A 19,782-nucleotide genomic window follows, 5' to 3' on the forward strand; every position below is an offset into this window, starting at 1 on the left:
TGTTTTTAGTAAAATCAAAGCAGTTGGGAAGGGAAGATATAAAACATGAATAATTTCTGTTTGTGCACCAGAGAACAAGGTGGCGTGTTTGATTGACGAGCATACATGTCTATTGAAAATTGTGTAAGAGTAGTTGTGTGTTTACCTTCCTGCGTGTGTGTGAATGTAGTAATATGTTAAACAAATGACTGTGTTCTAATGCAGCTATTTAACTGTTTGTGGAAAACTTATGCCATCACAAAATGAAACAATTTTCAGTTACTTTTTCTCATAGAAAAATGTCCTGGCCTGCATTATGTTTGCCCAAGAACTACTGTAAATGCAAAATGTTTAATGAGGTTGGTGAGAGAGTCAAATCTTTCTTTACAGTTGTTTTCACATGGACACATCCACATTTGTGATGGATTGCTCCTTTTGTGATGAGTCGAATTTTGTGCTGATGTAGTTTTACTTGCTTGGTTGTGCTGATGTTGTCTGTAGGTGAGGAGGATGTATAAAGACACACTCGCACACACACTCCCAGTAAGGTCAAAAAGCCATCCACTACTAGAAGGCAGTTTTGCAATCTGTGCATTTTATTGTGCCTGCTGTGTGTTTTTATGATTAAGGATTCCTAATAAGGGTTTCTCTTTCCATGTAAATGATCAAATGTCGCGTTACCTAAGCTAACTAATACTGCATAACGTTCTACACCCCCACCACCCCAATTATGTGAATGCTAACAAATTCTCCTATAAACATGTTCTTTTAGAAAATGTATATGGTGAATTATGTGACATATTGTGTATTTCCCCTGCTTATTTAGGATGGGAATGGGGTGTTTATTTATTAGCATTTAAAAACGTTTGATTATTCATAGAGTAATGCAGTTCTATGTCCATCAAACAGATAGAGCCAATACAGATATTGCCTGTTATTTTGTAGTTATAATACTTCTGTCATCGGCTGCCCCCGTTGTTTTTCTCTCCCTATCTCAGTGAAACTTCTCCCTCTTTTCCGCCTCTCGCTTTACGATAGTGGTTTGCCATTGAAAGCTTGCTCAATCTTAACAAAATGGTCCCCAGCTTCTCACTCTTGATTGGGAGGTTTACAACCAATAGGCCTTAAAATGACTTTATTTCCCATCAGCATCACTCCCCTGAGGGAGCGTTTAGTGGAGCTAAAGGCCAATCAGGAGAATCTGGGGGGTTCAGTAAAGGCTTAGTCTGCAATCAATCCTCAGAGTTCACGAGCTCATGACTCTGGGGCACAGGGGGAATCAACCTCTCATCAAATAAATTTAAACCGGACAGAGTTCGTTTAGAAGGACTTGTCAATATCAATTATTACAAAAGGATACATGGCATAATAAACGTCATGTTTATCTTCACAAAAGCCATAATCCGGCATGCATGTAATAAATATGCCAATCACAAGAAAAGCAGACATATGAAAGAATGATTTGTATATGTTGAATTGTGAGCTGCAGCTTCATTGAAGAGTATTTTAAGTTCAAACACACTGTGAGCATGCAGACGCAAGATAAAATAAAATAAAAAAACTGTATCTGAAGGTTCCTACCTGTTGCTTAAACTGTATCTTTAATAATGAATGCACCCTCTGCTGGCTGCTGGCTACCACAGTGCAAAGAAAATGTCAGTGGATTCAAAGCAGTTGGCCGTGGGGCCAAGTTGACATAAAGCTCTGTATCGCAGAGATGGTACACTCTAAAATGGAAAGGAAATGTTACGATCAGAGGCAGAGAAATCAGATGTTATATACTGCAGGAAAATCCTTTACCACTTGAGGCCAACAACAAAAACAATATTCACTTGGTAATATTGACAGTAGGCTGAAATACTGCTGACTTGGCTCACAATATCAGCGAATTCAAACAAGAAGACTTAGCTCACGAGTTGACATTTTACGTATTTGACACAAATTGTAAGTCATAAAAATGAAAACATGACAAGCAAAGAATAATTTGTTTCAGCCTTATTTAATATGCAATGTAACTTGTGTTGTAATATCAGTCTGTTGTCTTTAGAGAAGTGGGCCTGGTTAGCTGATTGACGGACTGGTAGAAGGAATGTAGTCTGGATCAACAGAAGTATATTTCCAGGATAATTGACTGAGATCCTGTGTGTGGCTAGCACGTCGGGAATCGCTCACCTTCTGCTCTCTGTGTGCTGCTGTTCTCAAACTCTGTTTACTTCTAGAAAGATCAACAAACTGCAAGTTAGCAAGTTACACGCTGAAAATGGCAAGTTTTGTGGAGAATTGGGATTGTGCAATTCCCCAGCCAAACACTGCCTCCAGTTACCTCAACTTGGCTACAGCAACAAGATGATTAGCTTAGCTTAGCATAAAGAACAGAACAGACCGTATTACTCTTGCTGAGTTTAGTTCACATTAATTAACACAAAAATTACATTTTCAATTCATAACAACAGTTATCTCGTGACACTTAACAGATAGAGTAGGTCTAGATCACATTCTTTAATGTACAACGAGCCAACAGTTCTAGTAGCAAGCAACAGTGCAACAGTGGCGAGGAAACACTCCCTTTTAGGAAGAAACCTGAGACAGACCCAGGTTTTTGGTAGGCGGTGTCTGACGGACCGTTGGGGTTAAAATGAAGAGTGGCAATCAGTCACAGTAAAATAATATGGAATAGTGACTAAAAGTAGTTTATGGCATAGCAGGGCACTGCACAGCATTACAAGGCCCAGCAGAGCGTAGCAGGATGTCACGGCATCGCAGGACTTGTAGCAGGACCACGGCAACAGCTGCAAACATGATTTTGGATCCTCCATGAGCCAAGGAAACATGCTGGGGGAAAAAGAACATAAGGACACCGGGGAATGACCCCCCACAGCTAGATTAGTAACAAGCATTTCTGGGACATGGATGCACACAAACGGAAAGATAAAGGAGAGAGAGGAGCTCAGTGTGTCAAAGGATGTCCCCCGGCAGTCAAACTATTACAGCATAACTAAGAGAGACAAAGTAAAGAGAGGACCCTGGTCGGGCTGTACTGCCCTGTATCTCTCTAGTTTTATTATATTATTGATTTATATGGTAAATTAATCTGATGACTAAGAAGAGAAACTGAGCTCAAACCCAGACTGGAAGCTGGTTCCACAGTAGAGGAGCCTGATAGCTGAAGGCTATGGCTCCCAACCTACTTTTAGAGACTCTAGGAACCACAATTAACTCTGAATTCTGGGAGCGCAGTGCTCTAGTGGGACAATAAGACACTAAGAGCTCTTCAAGATAAGATGGTGCTTGACCATTTAGAGCTTTGTAGGTCAGGAGAAGGATTTTAAATTAAATCCTGGATTTACAGGAAGTCAATGCAGAGAAGCTTATACAGGAGAAATATGATCTCTTTTCTTTGTTCTTGTCAGAGCACGCACTGCAGCATTCTGGATCAGCTGGAGAGTCTTAAGGGACTTATTTGAGCCTCCTGATAATAAAGAATTAACAATAGTAAAGAATTTTTAATAGTAACAGTAATAATAGTCCAGCCTGGAAGTAACAAATGCATGGACTAGTTTTTCAGCATTATTTTGAGACACGATGTTCCTAATATTGGCATTGTTACAAAGATGAAAAAGGCTGTTCTTGAGGTTTGTTTTAGATAAGCGTTAAAGGATATATCTTGATTAAAAATAACCCCTAGATTTCTGACAGTAGTGCTATGATGCTTTCTATGTCCTGACTGAAAGTCCTCAAGCAAACTATTGCTATGTGGAAAATGACATAACTGATTAGCAACTACCTTCTCAAGGATCTTGGAGTGAAAGGGAAGCTTAGATATATGTCTGAAGTTTGCCATGACCTCAGGGTCGAGGAAGTTTTTTTTTCAAAGATAATTTTTTGGGCATTTTAGGCCTTTAATGGACAGGACAGTTGAAGTTAAGAAAGGGGAGAGAGAGGGGGAGTGACATGCAGTAAAGGGCCGCAGGCTGGATTCAAACCCAGGCCGGCTGCGTCGAGGAGTTAACCTCTATATATGGGCACCCACTCTACCAACTGAGCTATCTGGGTGCCCGAGGAAGGTTTTTTAAGGAGAGGTTTTATTACAGCTACTTTAAATGGCATTGGTACATAACCTGTTAATAGAGACATATTGATCATATCTAGTAATGGAGTGGTAACCACGGGTACATAACCTGTTAATACAGACATATTGATCATATCTAGGATTGGAGTGTTAACCATGGGTAACGCTACTTTAAGAAGCCTCGTTGAAGAGGGGTCTGAGAGAAAGGTAGAAGGCTTAGCTGAAGAGACCTTAGACATTAATTGTTGAAGGTCTTTAGGACAGAAGCAGTATAAGTATATGTCAAGTTGATGTTTGTTTAGTGCTATTGCGTTTAAAGGTGAACCGTTAGAAATCAAGGGCAAAAGGTGATGAATTTTATCTCTAATTGTTTGAAATTTTATCATTAAAGAAGCTTATAAAGTTGTCACTACACAGAGCTAAAGGAATAGATGGGTCAATAGAACTGTGACCATCTATCAGCCTGGCTACAGTACTGAAAAGAAACCTTGGGTTGTTCTTATTTTATTCTATTATCGATGAGTAATAGTCTGATCTGGCATTTCTGAGGGCCTTTCTATACATTTTCAGACTGTCTTGCCAATCTAAGTTTTTGTGAGATTTGTTGTTAATTTATGAGTTTGTGAGTTATACCGAGGTGCTAGTTACCTTTGCTTGATCATCTTCTTTTTGAGAGTAGCAACAGAGTCTAAAGTCATTTGTAGGCAGGTCGTAGCACCATCTACAAATTTATCATTTTGGGAGGGACTAAAGTTAACATGAAGGTCCTCTTAGATTAAGGAACGGAATTAAATAAAATACTGTTGGAATATCTTCCTTAACTTAAGCTATAGCACTGTCAGATAGGCATCTAGTGTAGAAGCTTGTATTTACTTTAGTATAGTCGGGTAGCAAGAATTCAAAAGATATTAAAGAATGGTCTGATAATAAATGGAAAATACTATTAAATCTTCAAGTTTGATGCCATATGTCGGCACAAGGTCAAGGGTGTGGTTAAAACAGTGAGTGGCCTTATGCACACGGACTAAAACCAATTGAATCTAGTAGTGAGTTGAAAGCAATACTAAGGCTATCGTCATCGACCACATGGATATTAAAATCACTGACAATAAGCCCTTTGTCTGATTTAAGGACTACACCCAACAACATTAATTTCTGGTCTCTCAATTACTTTTTTGTTATCTGAGTCAATCTGAATTAATCATTCATGACTCATAGAAATAATTCCACAGAACAGCATGGTACCACATGTTAAATTGGACAAGCCAAACTCAAATAGTGGCAACTAGCTGAGACTCATCATATGACAATTGTCCCAGATGCCTCTCACTTTATGCATTTCGATTCATTATCAGTATTTATAAGACTTTGTCTTCACCTTGACCCTGTTATAATAATCTCCCCTTGAATTACCAGCTTAAAAGTAAGGGGCTTTCAACCGTAACTCTGTTAATGAGACACATAGCTTCATAGAATGAAGATGGCTCTTTGGGTGAATTTGTTTTGCTGACGGGGATTGTCTCTTGTTTCTGACAGTTGATGTGGGATTTGAGCATGATGAAATGAAAAGCAAATATGTGACAGATCAAATCACATCAAATAGATGCAGATATACTCTGTTATAGATGACTGTGGTGGTGTAATATTGAATTGTTTGCAGTCTATGTTTGTTTGTTGTCTATGCTTGTCTCTGTTGTATTGAGATGCACATGGTTTTGGTACAGTTTATTTATATATATATATATATATATATATATATATATATATATATAGCCTTGTTTCTATTCACCTACTTCTATGCACATTTGGCAGTAGGTCATTAAAAAAGCTAGATGGAAACATGGACATTCAGTTAAACTTACTCAATTTGTGCAACACAGTTTTTACGTTTCCTTGAAGGGTTTTAGCCTTTGTCAAAAACGAGTTGATCTACTAAATGTAAAATTAAAGCACCTTAGCCAAATAAGTTTTGACAAACATTTAACTCACTTGGCTGATCTGCTGTTTCTGTTGTTGGTATCTTCATAGATATTCCCAGAACGTGTCTTCATCTCAGGATAAAACATAGCCTAAACTCGCTTTCATAAAAGAATAATGAATACCTGCCCAATTGAGCCAAATTCCCAAAGACCTCTCTCCAGTTTTCTCTCGTAGATGGGTTGGCCATTAGGTTTTGTTTCTGGTTAGCAACCTCTACTTCTTTGACTCCGTTTACTGGCGGATTACAGCCATGCGTAGCCTATAGCGTCAAATCAACGCTCTAGCCTATATTATTAGCTCCAAACCAGTTGATGGAAACACACCTTGTTTGCATTTCTTTTTTTACGAAAAAAAACGTTGCTTAAAATTCGCTTGACAATTCAACATGGGTAATGTAATTCCACCTAGCATGGAACTTTGGTCATGTGATAACAAGTGGTTGTTTATGTTGAGAGATAGGAGTTAAGAGCTCCAGTTTGCTGATTGCAAATACAAACCAAGAGTGCATATTGCGTCATCTTGCTAATACATTATTCATTTACTGAAATGGTTGTCAATGAGTCCTTTTTACAATAACTCAGGTGTACTGAATGTGTAACTGGCCACATTTGCTGGCATTGTTGTGTATTGTGTATTTTGCAACTCAGCCAGCTCTGAGCACCTTATTGCTGACAAATGGTACACACCTCGTGACGATTGAGTCATCGTTTTCATCTAATGGGTAACTGATGCTTTTCTTGCTATGTATTCAAAAGAAGCAGCCCCCACAAAAGCACCACACTAGCCTCTGACTAACTCTGAGCTGGCACGCAATCTTGTTTGTTAAAAAGTCGTAAGAAATCAGAGAGTGGGCAGATTGCAGAGGAAAGATAACAAGGTGAGAAATAGTAGTCGGTAAACTATTTCTGGGCACATGCCCAACTGGGTCAATTTCTGACCCATTTCCTATCCAAATCAGCGTTCTAGTGTATTGCAAAACCCTGCATTAGTTTTCAGCTGGACTTCTATCACTACCCTGTGTTGTAAACCTGAATTACAGAGATCATGGATGTGTATTAAAGCTTTATGTTTTACCACTCCTCTCCTCTCACTGTATTATCTCTCCTCTGAGTGTACTGCCACCCAGTCAGCAGGACAGCTAATAGGGTTGTAAGCAGTTAACAGGCCTGTGAAGCTCCTGTCGGTAACATTAACATAGCGACACCACAGCAATCAGTGCATTATCGGACTTCTCCATGGCAGCATAGCGTGGGTCTGAGTAGGCATGCTGTTGTTGCGTTAGTGGAATGTTTAGAAGAATATTAATTAGCAGAAGGAAAGGCAATGTAAAACAGGCCTGTTGCTATATGACAAGCATGCTGATAGTTTCCCCTTTGTCAAAGCCTATATTATTGTCTTTAAGGCTATAAAATGCTAAGCTGATAGTTAGTTAATTACAGCCTTAATCATAACAATTACATATAGTCAAGCTGTTGCGGTCTTTTAAATGTTTATGGTTAAAATATCATATTTACATTATCGTTTTGATGTCATGTGGAAAACTACAAAAATATTGCTGCTTTGTTTTTTAAACATCCCTTCAGCTAATTTGAAGAAAAGTAGCACAAGAAGCTTCTTGGTGGTGTTCTGTCAGTTGCAGAGTGGAATTGCTGAGCCAAGTGTGTTGATATAGATATATATATATTATACCGCGCACACACACAGTGAGTAGAATTAAACCAGCAGTTGGACAAAACTTTTTTTAAGGTGTGAAATTCCATTGTTGTTCAGTGCTGGTTTGGGTTACCACAGTTAAACTAAGTGTCAGCAGAAAGGAAGACAGGCTTGTGGCTGCAGCTTGGTAATTTACAGGTCTGCCAGCAGGAGCTCAACCAGCAAGAGTTGTAAGAGCACTTAGAGCTGTGATATGAACTACAGATCAGGAGAATGAACTGCCGGTGGATGCATGATGTGTTCTTGTTGATTTTACTGCAGGGTTTTTATCTGTGGGGATCTGAATTTGCTTTTCTATGCAAGCCTTAGGATTTGGCAAAGAACCACAAGCCTTAGGTTTTGTGTGGCAGCTGATGTGTATTTGTGATGGTAGGTTGGAGAATTTTCAGTGTTTTGTTCCTCAAAAAATGAATGCATTTATACTTTTCTTTGAGGCAATGTTATATGTGCACTGCTTTATGCCTGTGTATTGTGTGTCAAGTTTAACTTTGGTCAGGTCTTGTATTTATTAATCTTTAAAGAATCCCACTACTGTAAAAGATCAATTTAGAAGTTGAACATGTTTTGAGTGTGAGAAATAAACCATATTTACCAAGAAAGTGTCAGAGTAAACTTTAATAGACAATCTCAAGTGATAACATGTAGCCAATGACACAAAGATCAGACAATAACTTATTGTACACCTGCTCCATTCTTTATTAAAAGTATCAGCAAAAAAATGTAATTTATTTATTGTACATTCATTTATTTTTAATTTTTTAAGGTGTCTTAAATTTGTGTAAAATCCTTAATAAATTCAGCAGCAATTAACATATGAAATTACCAACAATCTCACATTCATATTTTGTATATATTGTGGGTTATTATGCTGATTGTCACACAGGACGAGTATTTCTACACCCCGATCACATAGCAATCTTTTCTAACACTCTCCCTCCCTCTCTCTCTACACGCTGCTATACGTGACTCTTACGGTCACAGTGGCCTGTGGCCTCGCATCTCTCCTGTGACAGAAATGAAACGGGGGTGGAGAACTCAAAGCACTTGTGTCAGTTAGGTGTAACATTTTGTCACAAAAGAAAGCCACCTTAAATATAATTCTGGTTTTGACCCTGGACTTTCCTTTAACGCATCTAAACCAATGCACATCTTTTTTTTTGGGGAACTCAAATACCGATCCAAAAAGATAATTTTAAATCTCACTCTTACTTTCCTCTTGTGTGTGTCTCTCTCTCTCTAGTTGCAAACCATAACATGACCATGGCTCCCAACTCCATGACAATGCCCATGTCAGACCCCAGCACCTGGGCAACAGCCATGAGCAACCTGGGAATGCCTCCGATGAGCATGACTGGACAGCAGCCCATGCCAGGTACCACAGAAAACATTCTACATGCTGACAAACAGATCACACAGTGGCGCACAGAAATGCGTCGTGTTGTACAGGGAATATACTGATGTGGGAACATCTATCCCACAGCTCATAAAAGAAATGAACTTGTTAGAATTACTTTGACACTTGTGGTTGGAAGATAAGTAGTATAGCTGCCTACATGTTTAGAGGTGGGAGAAACAGCAACCTAAAGGTTGCAAAACCTTTTTGGTTGTTGCCTTGAGTCCACAGACTGGCTAGAACATAATGTATGTAGGAGGATGCATGAGTAACAGTGTTTCCACCCCCTCCGCTGCCCTTGAGCAAGTTGTTGAGCATCAGCACGGGAGAAGTTGTTCTCACCCCACTGGGCAGCTCCTGATGCGTCAATGTTCGGATGTCTAGAGCTTCCTCTCCTCTACATATGGTTAGTAAATGGCAATTGTTTCCAAAGGATGATGACGTGCACGTTGTTACACCTTTGTGGGGCCCGTGGGGGCTGCAAGTCATCCTTGTCTGACTGTACCGCTGGAGGTCAGGATGTTTACCAGTATATATGATAACCCCTTTAAGGAGTTTCCTCTCTGTTCCAAGAGTCACTGAAGAGTTAGAAATCCTTGTCCACTAGGTTCATTCTGATTGGCTGAGCAAATACAGTAAATGCACATTATAGTATGGGTGAAGGATTTATGCAATTTTTGAAATTATTTGATTTTTTTTGCCCGGAGTTTGACAGATAGACAGACAGACAGATAGACAGACTTTATTGTCATTGAACATGGTAGCATACAATACAATTTGTTGAGCTTTTCTTTTCAGTGAAAGACAGTTTCAACAATAAAAACAAAACAAGAAATCACATACATTCAGGACATACAATTTAAATAAATAGATAAATAAAATATAAGAATTGCACATGAGAGGGTGTCAGTAATGGGATAAAATAGCAATGCATTTCATATTTGAAATATTTTTTTATGTTGCCATGTAATGTTATTAGCAGAAATTCAGATTTCTGATGGCCGAGAGGAAGAAATCTGTTTTTGAATCTGTTTGACTCTTTGTGCACCTGTACCTCCTGCCAGAGAGCAGGAGGTTAAACAGGTGGTGACTGGGGTGGGAAGGGTCTTTAATGATATGCCTTGCCCTGTTGAGACACAGAGAGCTGGAGATGTCCTCTAGATGAGAGGATCTACACCTCTCACATTTCTGTTCCAACGGGAGACATATCAGACGGCTCAGCCTATGTGCTTAGAAATAGAGTTATGATGTATAACTAGCTTTCATCAGGTCACATCAGGTCAGCAGCTGATAATGTGTCAGCATGTTGTGTGTGTGTGTTGGCATATCAATGTGTGTGTGTTGGCATGTCAAATCTGCCAAGTTTACAGCAGAGGGTTTAAAAGAAGATAATGTGTCTGCATGCAGATCCCTTCAGTGTAACCTAGCTCGCTTAAAGTCAAGACATATAAACACCTCAACAACCCATAATCCCTCTAAGGCCTAATTCTTAAACTACAGGTCACAACCCCAACTGATGCATGAGCTAACTTCTTTTGTTGAAGAGCTTGACTCAGCGGGTACCGTAATGCCCAGATATGAATGAATGAATGAATAAATGAATGCACCAACTGTAAATGTGAGAAAACGTCCGCTCATGTGGACACCTAATGTATTATAAACAGAATCAAGCCTACTGTCGGCCTTGGTGTTTGCAACCGTGTTCATGTTTGATTATTTTGGGTTTTAAGACACTTTAAAAGCACTCACATTTAAGGCTTGTTGTTATTAATCATCATGCTAATATTTGGTCCTTTTCCAACATGCTGCCTTCATTTATACGTCAAAGTACGTTGTCATCTAGACAAACAGTGACTTTTACATTAAGGTTCTTTATTGCTCGATTCAGACCTGACAGCAAATTTTCATATACAGACCATGTTCATGTGATTACGGCACCTGGTTACCCGGGGGACGCTCACCCCTGCTTCTCATTATGAATCCACTGATACATTTCTGCATCAACTCCATCATTTAACGTTATTAGAGAGTAAATTCTGCTGCAAGTTATAATATCAGACAGTGCACAAGCATTGAATGATGGAGCACTCAGTGAGGATTCACTCAGTGAGGTATGTGTTTGTTAGTTTTTTGCTGGAAGAGCTATTCATTTATTGATTCATAAGTTGTTTTTTTCAATTGCACCGCAAGTGGAAAATTGTTTATGTAGGGTGACTTGAAGAAGAATGAGAGGAACTTAAACATACACATGGCTCTTTCACAGCAGTTTATTAAATTGATTTCATTTTCTTTGTGTATAACAGATGGAGACCGCATTAGTTGGAATTTCTTGTGTTGAAATTGAATGTTCGATTTGATCCCTGCCCAGGTCCCGTTTTGGTGTGTGTTGTCAAGTGGGCTTGATCCAATTAAATTGGATACACTGAGCTGATTTTGGGAGATGGAGTTACGACTCCATGACTATGTAAGCAACACAAACATGCACAGGACAGTGGCTCTGTCCTAAACGTTGACTAGACATCTTCCTGTTTGGGTCACAGACAAAAGCTGCATTAGCTGTTGAGTTTGTGTAGCAGAACAATCTTGGCACTTTAATTGATGACAAGCTGACCTTCGAGCTTCATGTGGCTGCTGTGTTTAAAAAAGCTTGTGAGCCCCTGTACTTTAATCATCAGCTATGAAGTTATAATGTTGACAATACCATGATCTTGTTTTATTCCTGGTTTATTGAATTAGCTGTCACATTCTTTTTTGTCCTCTGGTACAGATTACTAGCCCTCAAAAATAGAAACAGATTGCAGGGTATTATAAAGTGTGCAGCAAAATTGCAGGCATTAGGACATTGAAGAAAGCCCAGTCAATTAACAAATGGCCCCTTGGTGATAGTAAAGGTATCCATGATCTCAGTTTTTCTTAAATGGCAGTCAATTAGGGTAATAGTTAGCAAAGAACGTTGTTCAAAGACTCAGCACCTCGTGGGTTCAACATGGAAACCTGCTGCTACATGTCTTTATTGACAACTCATGAGCATAATGAACATATGTAACCAATCAGAGCGCAGTACCATTATTTTGCCTTTAAGAGAGCACACACCGTCTCATTAAAACAAAAATTGGGCTCAGGCAACATGAGACTTAAAACACTTCATTAACATTACTCTCAGAACACTTAAACTGAGAGTATAAGCGGAGAGCTTTAAAATTAATGAAGCATTAGCCCGTGCGCACATCTGTTTATTATTTTACAATGTCATTACAAACTAAGAGAGCACTTTATTGTTAAGTATTCTGCATTGAGAACATTACAGTCCGCCTTACCAATTCAACTTTCCATTTGCATCATAAGGTTAGACTCCACGACTTCGCTCTCCTTCTGTGATTAGTCATTTCTTTATCCTTGGTGGAATTTTTTTAACCTTATTTGTGGTACATACCACATGCTTTTCATTTGTGTGTTCACTTCACATACATACATTTTATTGTCATTTGAATCCATCTTTGTAAATATTGGTGTGGAAGTTGCTGCTCTTTACCACCACAGTTCACTTATTTCATTTTATTTGCGGTATTTACTGCTTTCACACTCAGAACAGCCTCTGCCAGCTCTCCTCTCAAGAGTATCATAAACATTACCGACAGAGTGGGGGCTGTCCCTGATGGAGATGGAGGGAAACACTCTCTTGTCCACATGTCAAGAGGGAGAAGTGTTTCAAGGGATTTGATCTGTGTGGCAAAGAATGAATAAGGCCTTAGTTGTGGTGATATATCTTCATTAAAGTCGTTTTGCTGAAGCAGTTTCTCAATGGTGGTGTAGAGAGGACAGAGGGGAGGAGAAAGAGATGGAGAGGGAGGAGGGTCGGGTGAAGGGGACAGCTGTGGCTCCCCTCATGGATCATCTGGAAAAGCAGCTGGTGCTTCCCTAGCTTTGCCTCATGCTTCCTCCTCCCTCCTTCCCTATTCCCTCTCCCTCCCTTTTTCTCACTAGCCAGCCCAAATTACCCAACATCTTCATTAATGTCTCATTACAGCTGAGTCAGCCGCTGCAACCCACAGCCACATTAGAGCACACGCTGTTCATCAGGTTTTTAGAGAGCTGAGAGCTTTCACAGTTTCAGCCTTCACTCGGTCATAATGAAAAACCCAAACGGTACATGCGATAAAGTGGGTCATGCTGCAAACAGAGTACATATAAATTCATGGAAATTACAAAATAAAACCTACAGACAATCTTAATTCTTAAAACCTAAAGTTTATATGATGTGTTTTCACTGATAGTAAGGACTCGAAGTAACCTCTCCTTTAAACACCTTCAGTTTAAACAATACCGTAATCATTTCTGCTATCAGTCATTTTGTGGGAGCATTGTTTATTTTTTTTAAATGATGCATATCTGTTCAGAAGAGGACTCTATTATTATCCCCATGCTTACAAGGAAATCAGGTACTTTTGTCTCAGGCAGAGCTCAGTATGATCCAACTGCAGACAGAAGGACAGACACTTGTCAGACAGCATGACAGTTCTTTTTCTCTGACTCCACTCCTACCATGTCTCTGTCGCTTTCCCTTTAACCATTTATGAAGCGTAAATCTCAGGTCAATCAAAGAGGACTGCGTGTGTCTACTATCCCTGTTCTGCCTGCACTTAAACAAGCAGCTGAAAGGAGGCCTCTGAGCAGTAAACATGACCTCTGCTGAACTCCATCCATAATCCATGGGTTCAGTAGACTTTGGCAGGCGATGCACCTACACATGTAGAGTCTGTTAGCGCTGAAACTCCGACACTTTTTGAGCCACTCTGAACCTACTCAGCACACGGAAATTCCGTCCTTCCCGCATGAGCCTCCCACAAACAGACGCACACACACACACATCGCTATCACCTAGCAACCACCTATTTTTTAACTCTTTAAAGTGTCTTTGAATATTATAAAAAGTGCTTTATAAATAAAATGTGATATTACCACCCAAAATTAGCTTATTACAGATATATTGGAATTGGCGTACAGTATATGTTGAAATGCCAGACTAGATTTGAGGTCATTTAAAATCATTTCAACCATTATGTAGCTCTCTCTCTCTCTCTCTCTCTCTCTCTCTCTCTCCTTACAATCTTACAATCTACCACTTATCAAAGACACACAGATGCACACATCTCTAAATCTGGCTGGATCTATTCACTATGACTGTAATCTAAATGTCTAAGATACTTCACCTCAGGGATTTAATTGAGCTTTTAAAAGAGTTTTCAAGACACTTTAGAACTCTTTAGATCTCCAACTCTACAGAAAGTTTATGGCAGTTTTTTTACTTATTATTTGTGCTGATTACATCCATGTATTCCTCTGGCCCCCAATAAACCTTTGCTCACAATGTATTTTCTTAACCATCAACATGGCCACATATCAAAAGGCAATGGAGGGATCTGTATCACAGTGGTTTGTTTGTTCCACGTTTATGAAAAAAGAATTCTCATATGTTAAAAGATTTTTTTTAACTCTCTTACATCAATTTTGTTAGCAGCATAAAAGATCCAGCATCAGATGGGTAATAGTTGAGAGATATCAAAAGGTTTAAAGGCCTTGCACACCCACATACGTGTCACTTTTTTCAGATGATTAGACTTCTGCTCAAATTGAAGGTGGGAAGAGTTATGCTGGAGTTATGTGATGTTGCCTGACTCCATTATCTAATATTGTCATTTGTCCCGCTCTGGCAAGTGTTAAAACACTTGCGAGCGTGACGGAGGTGTCAATCAATCTAAATCTTAACACACCCACACAGTCTTGAGAAAACCTCTAATCAGGCACAATAATTAACACCTGTGTTGGTGTACCATTGCTGTGCAGGACGTTTCAACCCAACAATGTTGGCTAGACTTTTGAGAAGCTGCATGCAACCAGTGGGTGAAGTAAATACCTCCAATACTGTAGCTAACTGCAAATTATAACACAATGTGTCATTATTCTATTTATTCACATTTGTACATATGACAGCTTTGGAGTTGTTGAAAGCCTTCAAGGCTGTGCTAAACAAATGTTGGACTAATCTATTATGAAGATACAGAGATGAAATTGATATTGATCTGCTAGTTAGAAAACTAACAACTGTATTTCCCAAAATGTCAGGTTTCCTTTGATTTAAGAGTCCCTGCATTTCATCCTCCATGATTTAATCAGAGTTGTACAGAAAGCTGATACAATAGACTCCAAACTTTGTCAAGTCTGCTTATAGATAAATGCTGTTTAAATGAAGATAATTATTATTACAATATCACTGGCGTGGACATACAATATGACACTGAATAAAGACCATAAAAAATACAAAGGTCTGGTAAAATTGGCTTAATTTGAATTAATTCTACATATGGCATGAGTAATTTCAGCTTTAGTAAAATCAGCTTTCATGTTCAAATATCTCAACCTACCATTAAGCCGGAAAAATTTGAAACAGCAAATATGCCTCTCTCTATTTTTTTACTTAATGTTTTAAACATCCGGTTATATGTAGTTTATGTATGTGGGTATTTATGTATGTCACGCTTAGCTTTAACTGAATTCCTCCCTCATTTTTTAAAATTAAATTGCAGAATTTACCATTAGAACTATTAGATATGTTTGAAATACTATCTTTTCTGACAACAATGCTGATACCACTATTTTCTCCTTTTGAAATATCCATTCTGTGACAGAAGTTCTGTTTGTGTTTTGGCCTGTGTGTTATCTACTGCCCAGTTTGACAGCCAGGCCAGGTTGCCAGATGTACCTGTAAAAACGTAAACCCAGCACCCTACAGTTGTATTGTTAGTGCAGCCATGAAAGCAGCAAAGCAAACAAATTGGATCAGTGGAGATAAATTCTACCCAGGCTAAAAAAAAAGACATGTTTCTAAACGTTGCGTGACCAGAGACTTAACAAACCCCTGGTAAATATTGGAGATGTAATTGAACGATGGAGACAGCTTGAAGCCCAAAAAGATGCAGAGGTATTAGTAACACGTAAGCATTAGCTTCAGGCTAATTTATCACAGCTAACGTCACAAGAGACGGGCATTTAATGTCATTTCAACATTTGTGTACTCACATTGAATCATGTAGCCAGAGTACCCAAGTTGATTACTTGCAAAAACAATTGAGACACAGCCAGTAAGGTGATCCCGACTGGTCCTGGCTAATGCGTCCACGCTAACAGTGCTAACTGCTAACGTTACAGGAGGGCCAGGTCATCAGGCCACGGCTGTTTACAACGTGTAGCAGGTTCAGCTGCCGTAGCCGACGACGAAATCTGGAAGAGAGGATTAGGAGCTTGCAGTGTGTTTAACAATTGTTGACGTACAGTAATTTTAAGCCGATAAAGTGTGTATGGTCGGATGCAGAGGATGGCAAGGTAGTGTTATTTTTTTGCGGTTCCTACCATGGCTAATTCTAAGCCAAGGAGGTGCGTCTGTCCATCGGGTGGAGAGGACAATGAGGTTGTTGTGTTGTTAGCGGTTACTACTGTAATTCTAAGATAAAAAAAAGTGTGTCTGTCAGTTGGGTACAGAGCTCTGTGTGAGAAAGGGCTTTTATGACTGTCATATCGCTAACATCTAATGCTTCTCCACTGTGCTGTGAAGTAATATCTGGCTATGTTAGACAAGCATCTAGCAACATTGTTGGGATGCTGCGGTCTCAGCCTGGCCTCCGTAAACTTGAAGTCTGGGGAGGAGAGGGTGGGGGAGACAAGTCTCTCCAGTGTTTTGAATTTGTACTGCAGTAACTATTTTAAACACTGCTGGTCCTCTTGTAATTTAAATCCTGCAAAGAGCCACATCCTTGTATTTTTTTTTAACATTAACAGATTTCCATGACAGTTTAACATTCTTGTATTTTAAAGTGGATCTCTGAGTTTATTACTTTAGCCTGTCCACTATGTGTTTTTTAATCAGCTCAATTTAAATTTTCACTTTTGTGTGAAGTTATTTATTGTCATATCCACGCTATTTAGAGAAGCAGTTGTTGGCAATGAAATTCTTACATCTCAGGCAGAACAGTTTGTGGCCCGGGGTGATTGGAGTCCCTGATAATCCTGTTGGCCGTCTTCCTGCACCGCTGGGTGACAAGGTCATCAATGGTTGGCAGAACCACGCTGGCGATGTGCTGAGCTGCTGTGCTGAGCTGCTGTACTTATTAAGTGTTATGTGAGCAGTTTTCAACACCGTCTGTAATGCCTTGCTGTAAAAATAATGGAAACATGTTAACATCAACATATAGCTTACTTGGGAACCAATTTGACAATGTTAAAAAAAAAAAAACCATAAGGAGCACTCAACCTGCCTTTTTTTAATTTTGGAGCCAGAATCTGCGCAGTAGTGATCGGACGTTGGAGGCACTGTTCCAGAGTCCCATACAGACACTGTTCCCATACCCCTGTCCGACCAATATCAAGCCCATCAATGCTGTCAATCTTGATGTTTCACCGTGTTTACATAGAATAAAAATGTATTTATTTGAAACAGGGACAACGAACAGATAAACATTAAACTTGTAACACAAGTCAATATGTCTTGAGCCAGGTTATAGCAACAATTCCTAATTTCCACCTGTAGTCTCTGGGCAGGTATGAAATATCTATATTAGCAACAAATAACTAATTATCACTTAAAAATTAACACTTCGACATAAATCAGCGTACTCAAACTGACTACTTCAAATGACAGAAACCGTCTTTGGGAAAAATGCGTTTGACATGTACTTTTGATTTTTTTTAGTTTGGCTCATGTTTCGTCCACTAACATTGAGTGCCGGGATTTATGACCTATTCTGAAGCCAGCCACCAGCAATCAGGGAGCAAACAAGATGTTTTGGCTTTACTTATTGTATATAGTCAATGCATCAACCCTGGCCGGTCCTGGCTAGTCCTGCAGAATGTCTATTATAGATCACATCCTGTAGCTCTGCAATGTTTAAAATGGAAAGAATGGCAAGTTAAGTTGCCAATTACCAATTCATTCTCCACCTTCCCCTCTCAAATGTTCATCTTGCCCAAACAAAACTTTAAACCAAAACAGCTGGAACTGGATTTTTGGCAGTAGGGGTTGCTGAAACCAGCTGCCGTTGGCAGAACATTGTAGTGTGAACTAATTAAAACTGTCAACTCATTAGTAAATATTTAACCTGGATATCCATTATTAAAGAAAGCGGTGTTGTTAAGTAATATGCTTTGCTGCCAGTTTGAAGCCTAAACCCAATTTGATTTCAGGCCTCATAACACTTTTTTTTGTTTTCTTATGCAGCCCATTCATCAAGTTAAACCACTGTTATTAGCTTTTCTCAATCTGTAACACACAAAACCTCAAAAAAGCATTGACATGTTTTTAATGTGGCTTTTCTGAATACCCTTTTATATTGTGTAGTCCTGTTCAGAATATCCTTGTTAACTTGCGGGGTAAAGCACTGTCCATTTAAATGATATATTCACTCCAGATGTAAAACTCAATGCTCACTTCCCCTAATGGGAGGTCAGAATGAGCTAGAGAGGATTAAATGTTTTTCATGCTGCAGCTTTTAGACAGTAACCACCAACCGCTTTTAGTAAATAATGAATAGTTGTATATACATTAGTATTCACTGCAAAATGGCAATTCTGTTATCTTACAGCACTTCAGGACAACAAGGGCATTTATGATAGGCTCTCCTCATAGAAATAGATGTTTCAAGCCATAATGGCATTGATTGGCTGGTTTGAGCTCTGATTAAAAGTGTTATTGGGTGGAGGCCACAAGGCAGCTGTTCACAAGTCTTAAGAAGATATGTGGAGGAATATACTCTCTTTATTCCTGTTTCACACACAAACGTATGCATATATACACTGCCGTCACACAAGGAAATACCATATTTTCCATGCTCAGATTATAGCATTTTTTAATGAACAAAAAGCCGTATACTCCAGTGTTTGCTTGGCAAACCGTTATACATGAACATACGCACACACACATTCTCAAACTCCGTGATTTGATCTACTGCAGCGACCAGCGAGAGACCGATTTCACATACAGTACGATAAAGTCAGAAGAAAAATGAATAGTGTAAAAATAAATTATTAAAATTGTGGTTCATAAAAATTTCCCTGAGTTAAAAAGGTACAATCTATGCAGAACAAATGTGATAGATCTGTCACAAAACAGAAAATCAGCTGAAGAATTATTGGTATTTAGGGGTTTTGAGAGATATCTGGCAGAGATTAGGAGGGAAATGGAGATGCAGATGGGAGGACAGTTGGCAGGTTGAGTAAAAGGCCAAGTACCAGGAGGCTTAGGCATGTCTCTTCATCAGAAAATATTACCCATATTACCCAGCATGCCTCACACCGGCTGTCTGTGTCCCCCTTTCCGGTTCCCATAGCTAACTCTGCTGAGCAGGATTATTTATCTGTTATTATTATCTGTGGAAATCACAGTGTGAGGAGGAATAAAGGGGAGGGAGGTTGTGTCAAGCGGGAAAAGGGAGTACGACAACAATAGCCAGGAGCTTATAGCCATCTTTTTATGTTTTAAATTTAATTTCATGTTGTACACTTATGCAGTCTGATTCAACAAACCACAAAAAGGTTTTACATTTGGAATAAAGCACCAAGACTGTATGTGTTAATGTTTTAGAACAGCGGAATGTACAGT

At 39.1% G+C, this 19,782-nt stretch overlaps 1 protein-coding gene across 5 annotated transcripts in view; it reads left to right on the forward strand.

The window, feature by feature from the left end:
- LOC117951686 (ecto-NOX disulfide-thiol exchanger 2-like) overlaps positions 1 to 19,782 on the forward strand; it is a 157,183-nt gene that overhangs the window by 83,773 nt on the left and 53,628 nt on the right. For 3 of the 5 annotated variants that reach the window (XM_034883508.1, XM_034883506.1, XM_034883507.1), the window contains one exon: positions 8,982 to 9,113. The exons of the other annotated variants lie outside the window; for them this stretch is intronic. In XM_034883508.1, the coding sequence (XP_034739399.1) occupies positions 8,982 to 9,113 (132 nt within the window). The remainder of the gene's footprint in view (positions 1 to 8,981; positions 9,114 to 19,782) is intronic. 5 annotated transcript variants of the gene reach the window in all.

Source organism: Etheostoma cragini, chromosome 10 (assembly GCF_013103735.1).
Source record: "Etheostoma cragini isolate CJK2018 chromosome 10, CSU_Ecrag_1.0, whole genome shotgun sequence".
NCBI classification, from domain to species: domain Eukaryota; kingdom Metazoa; phylum Chordata; class Actinopteri; order Perciformes; family Percidae; genus Etheostoma; species Etheostoma cragini.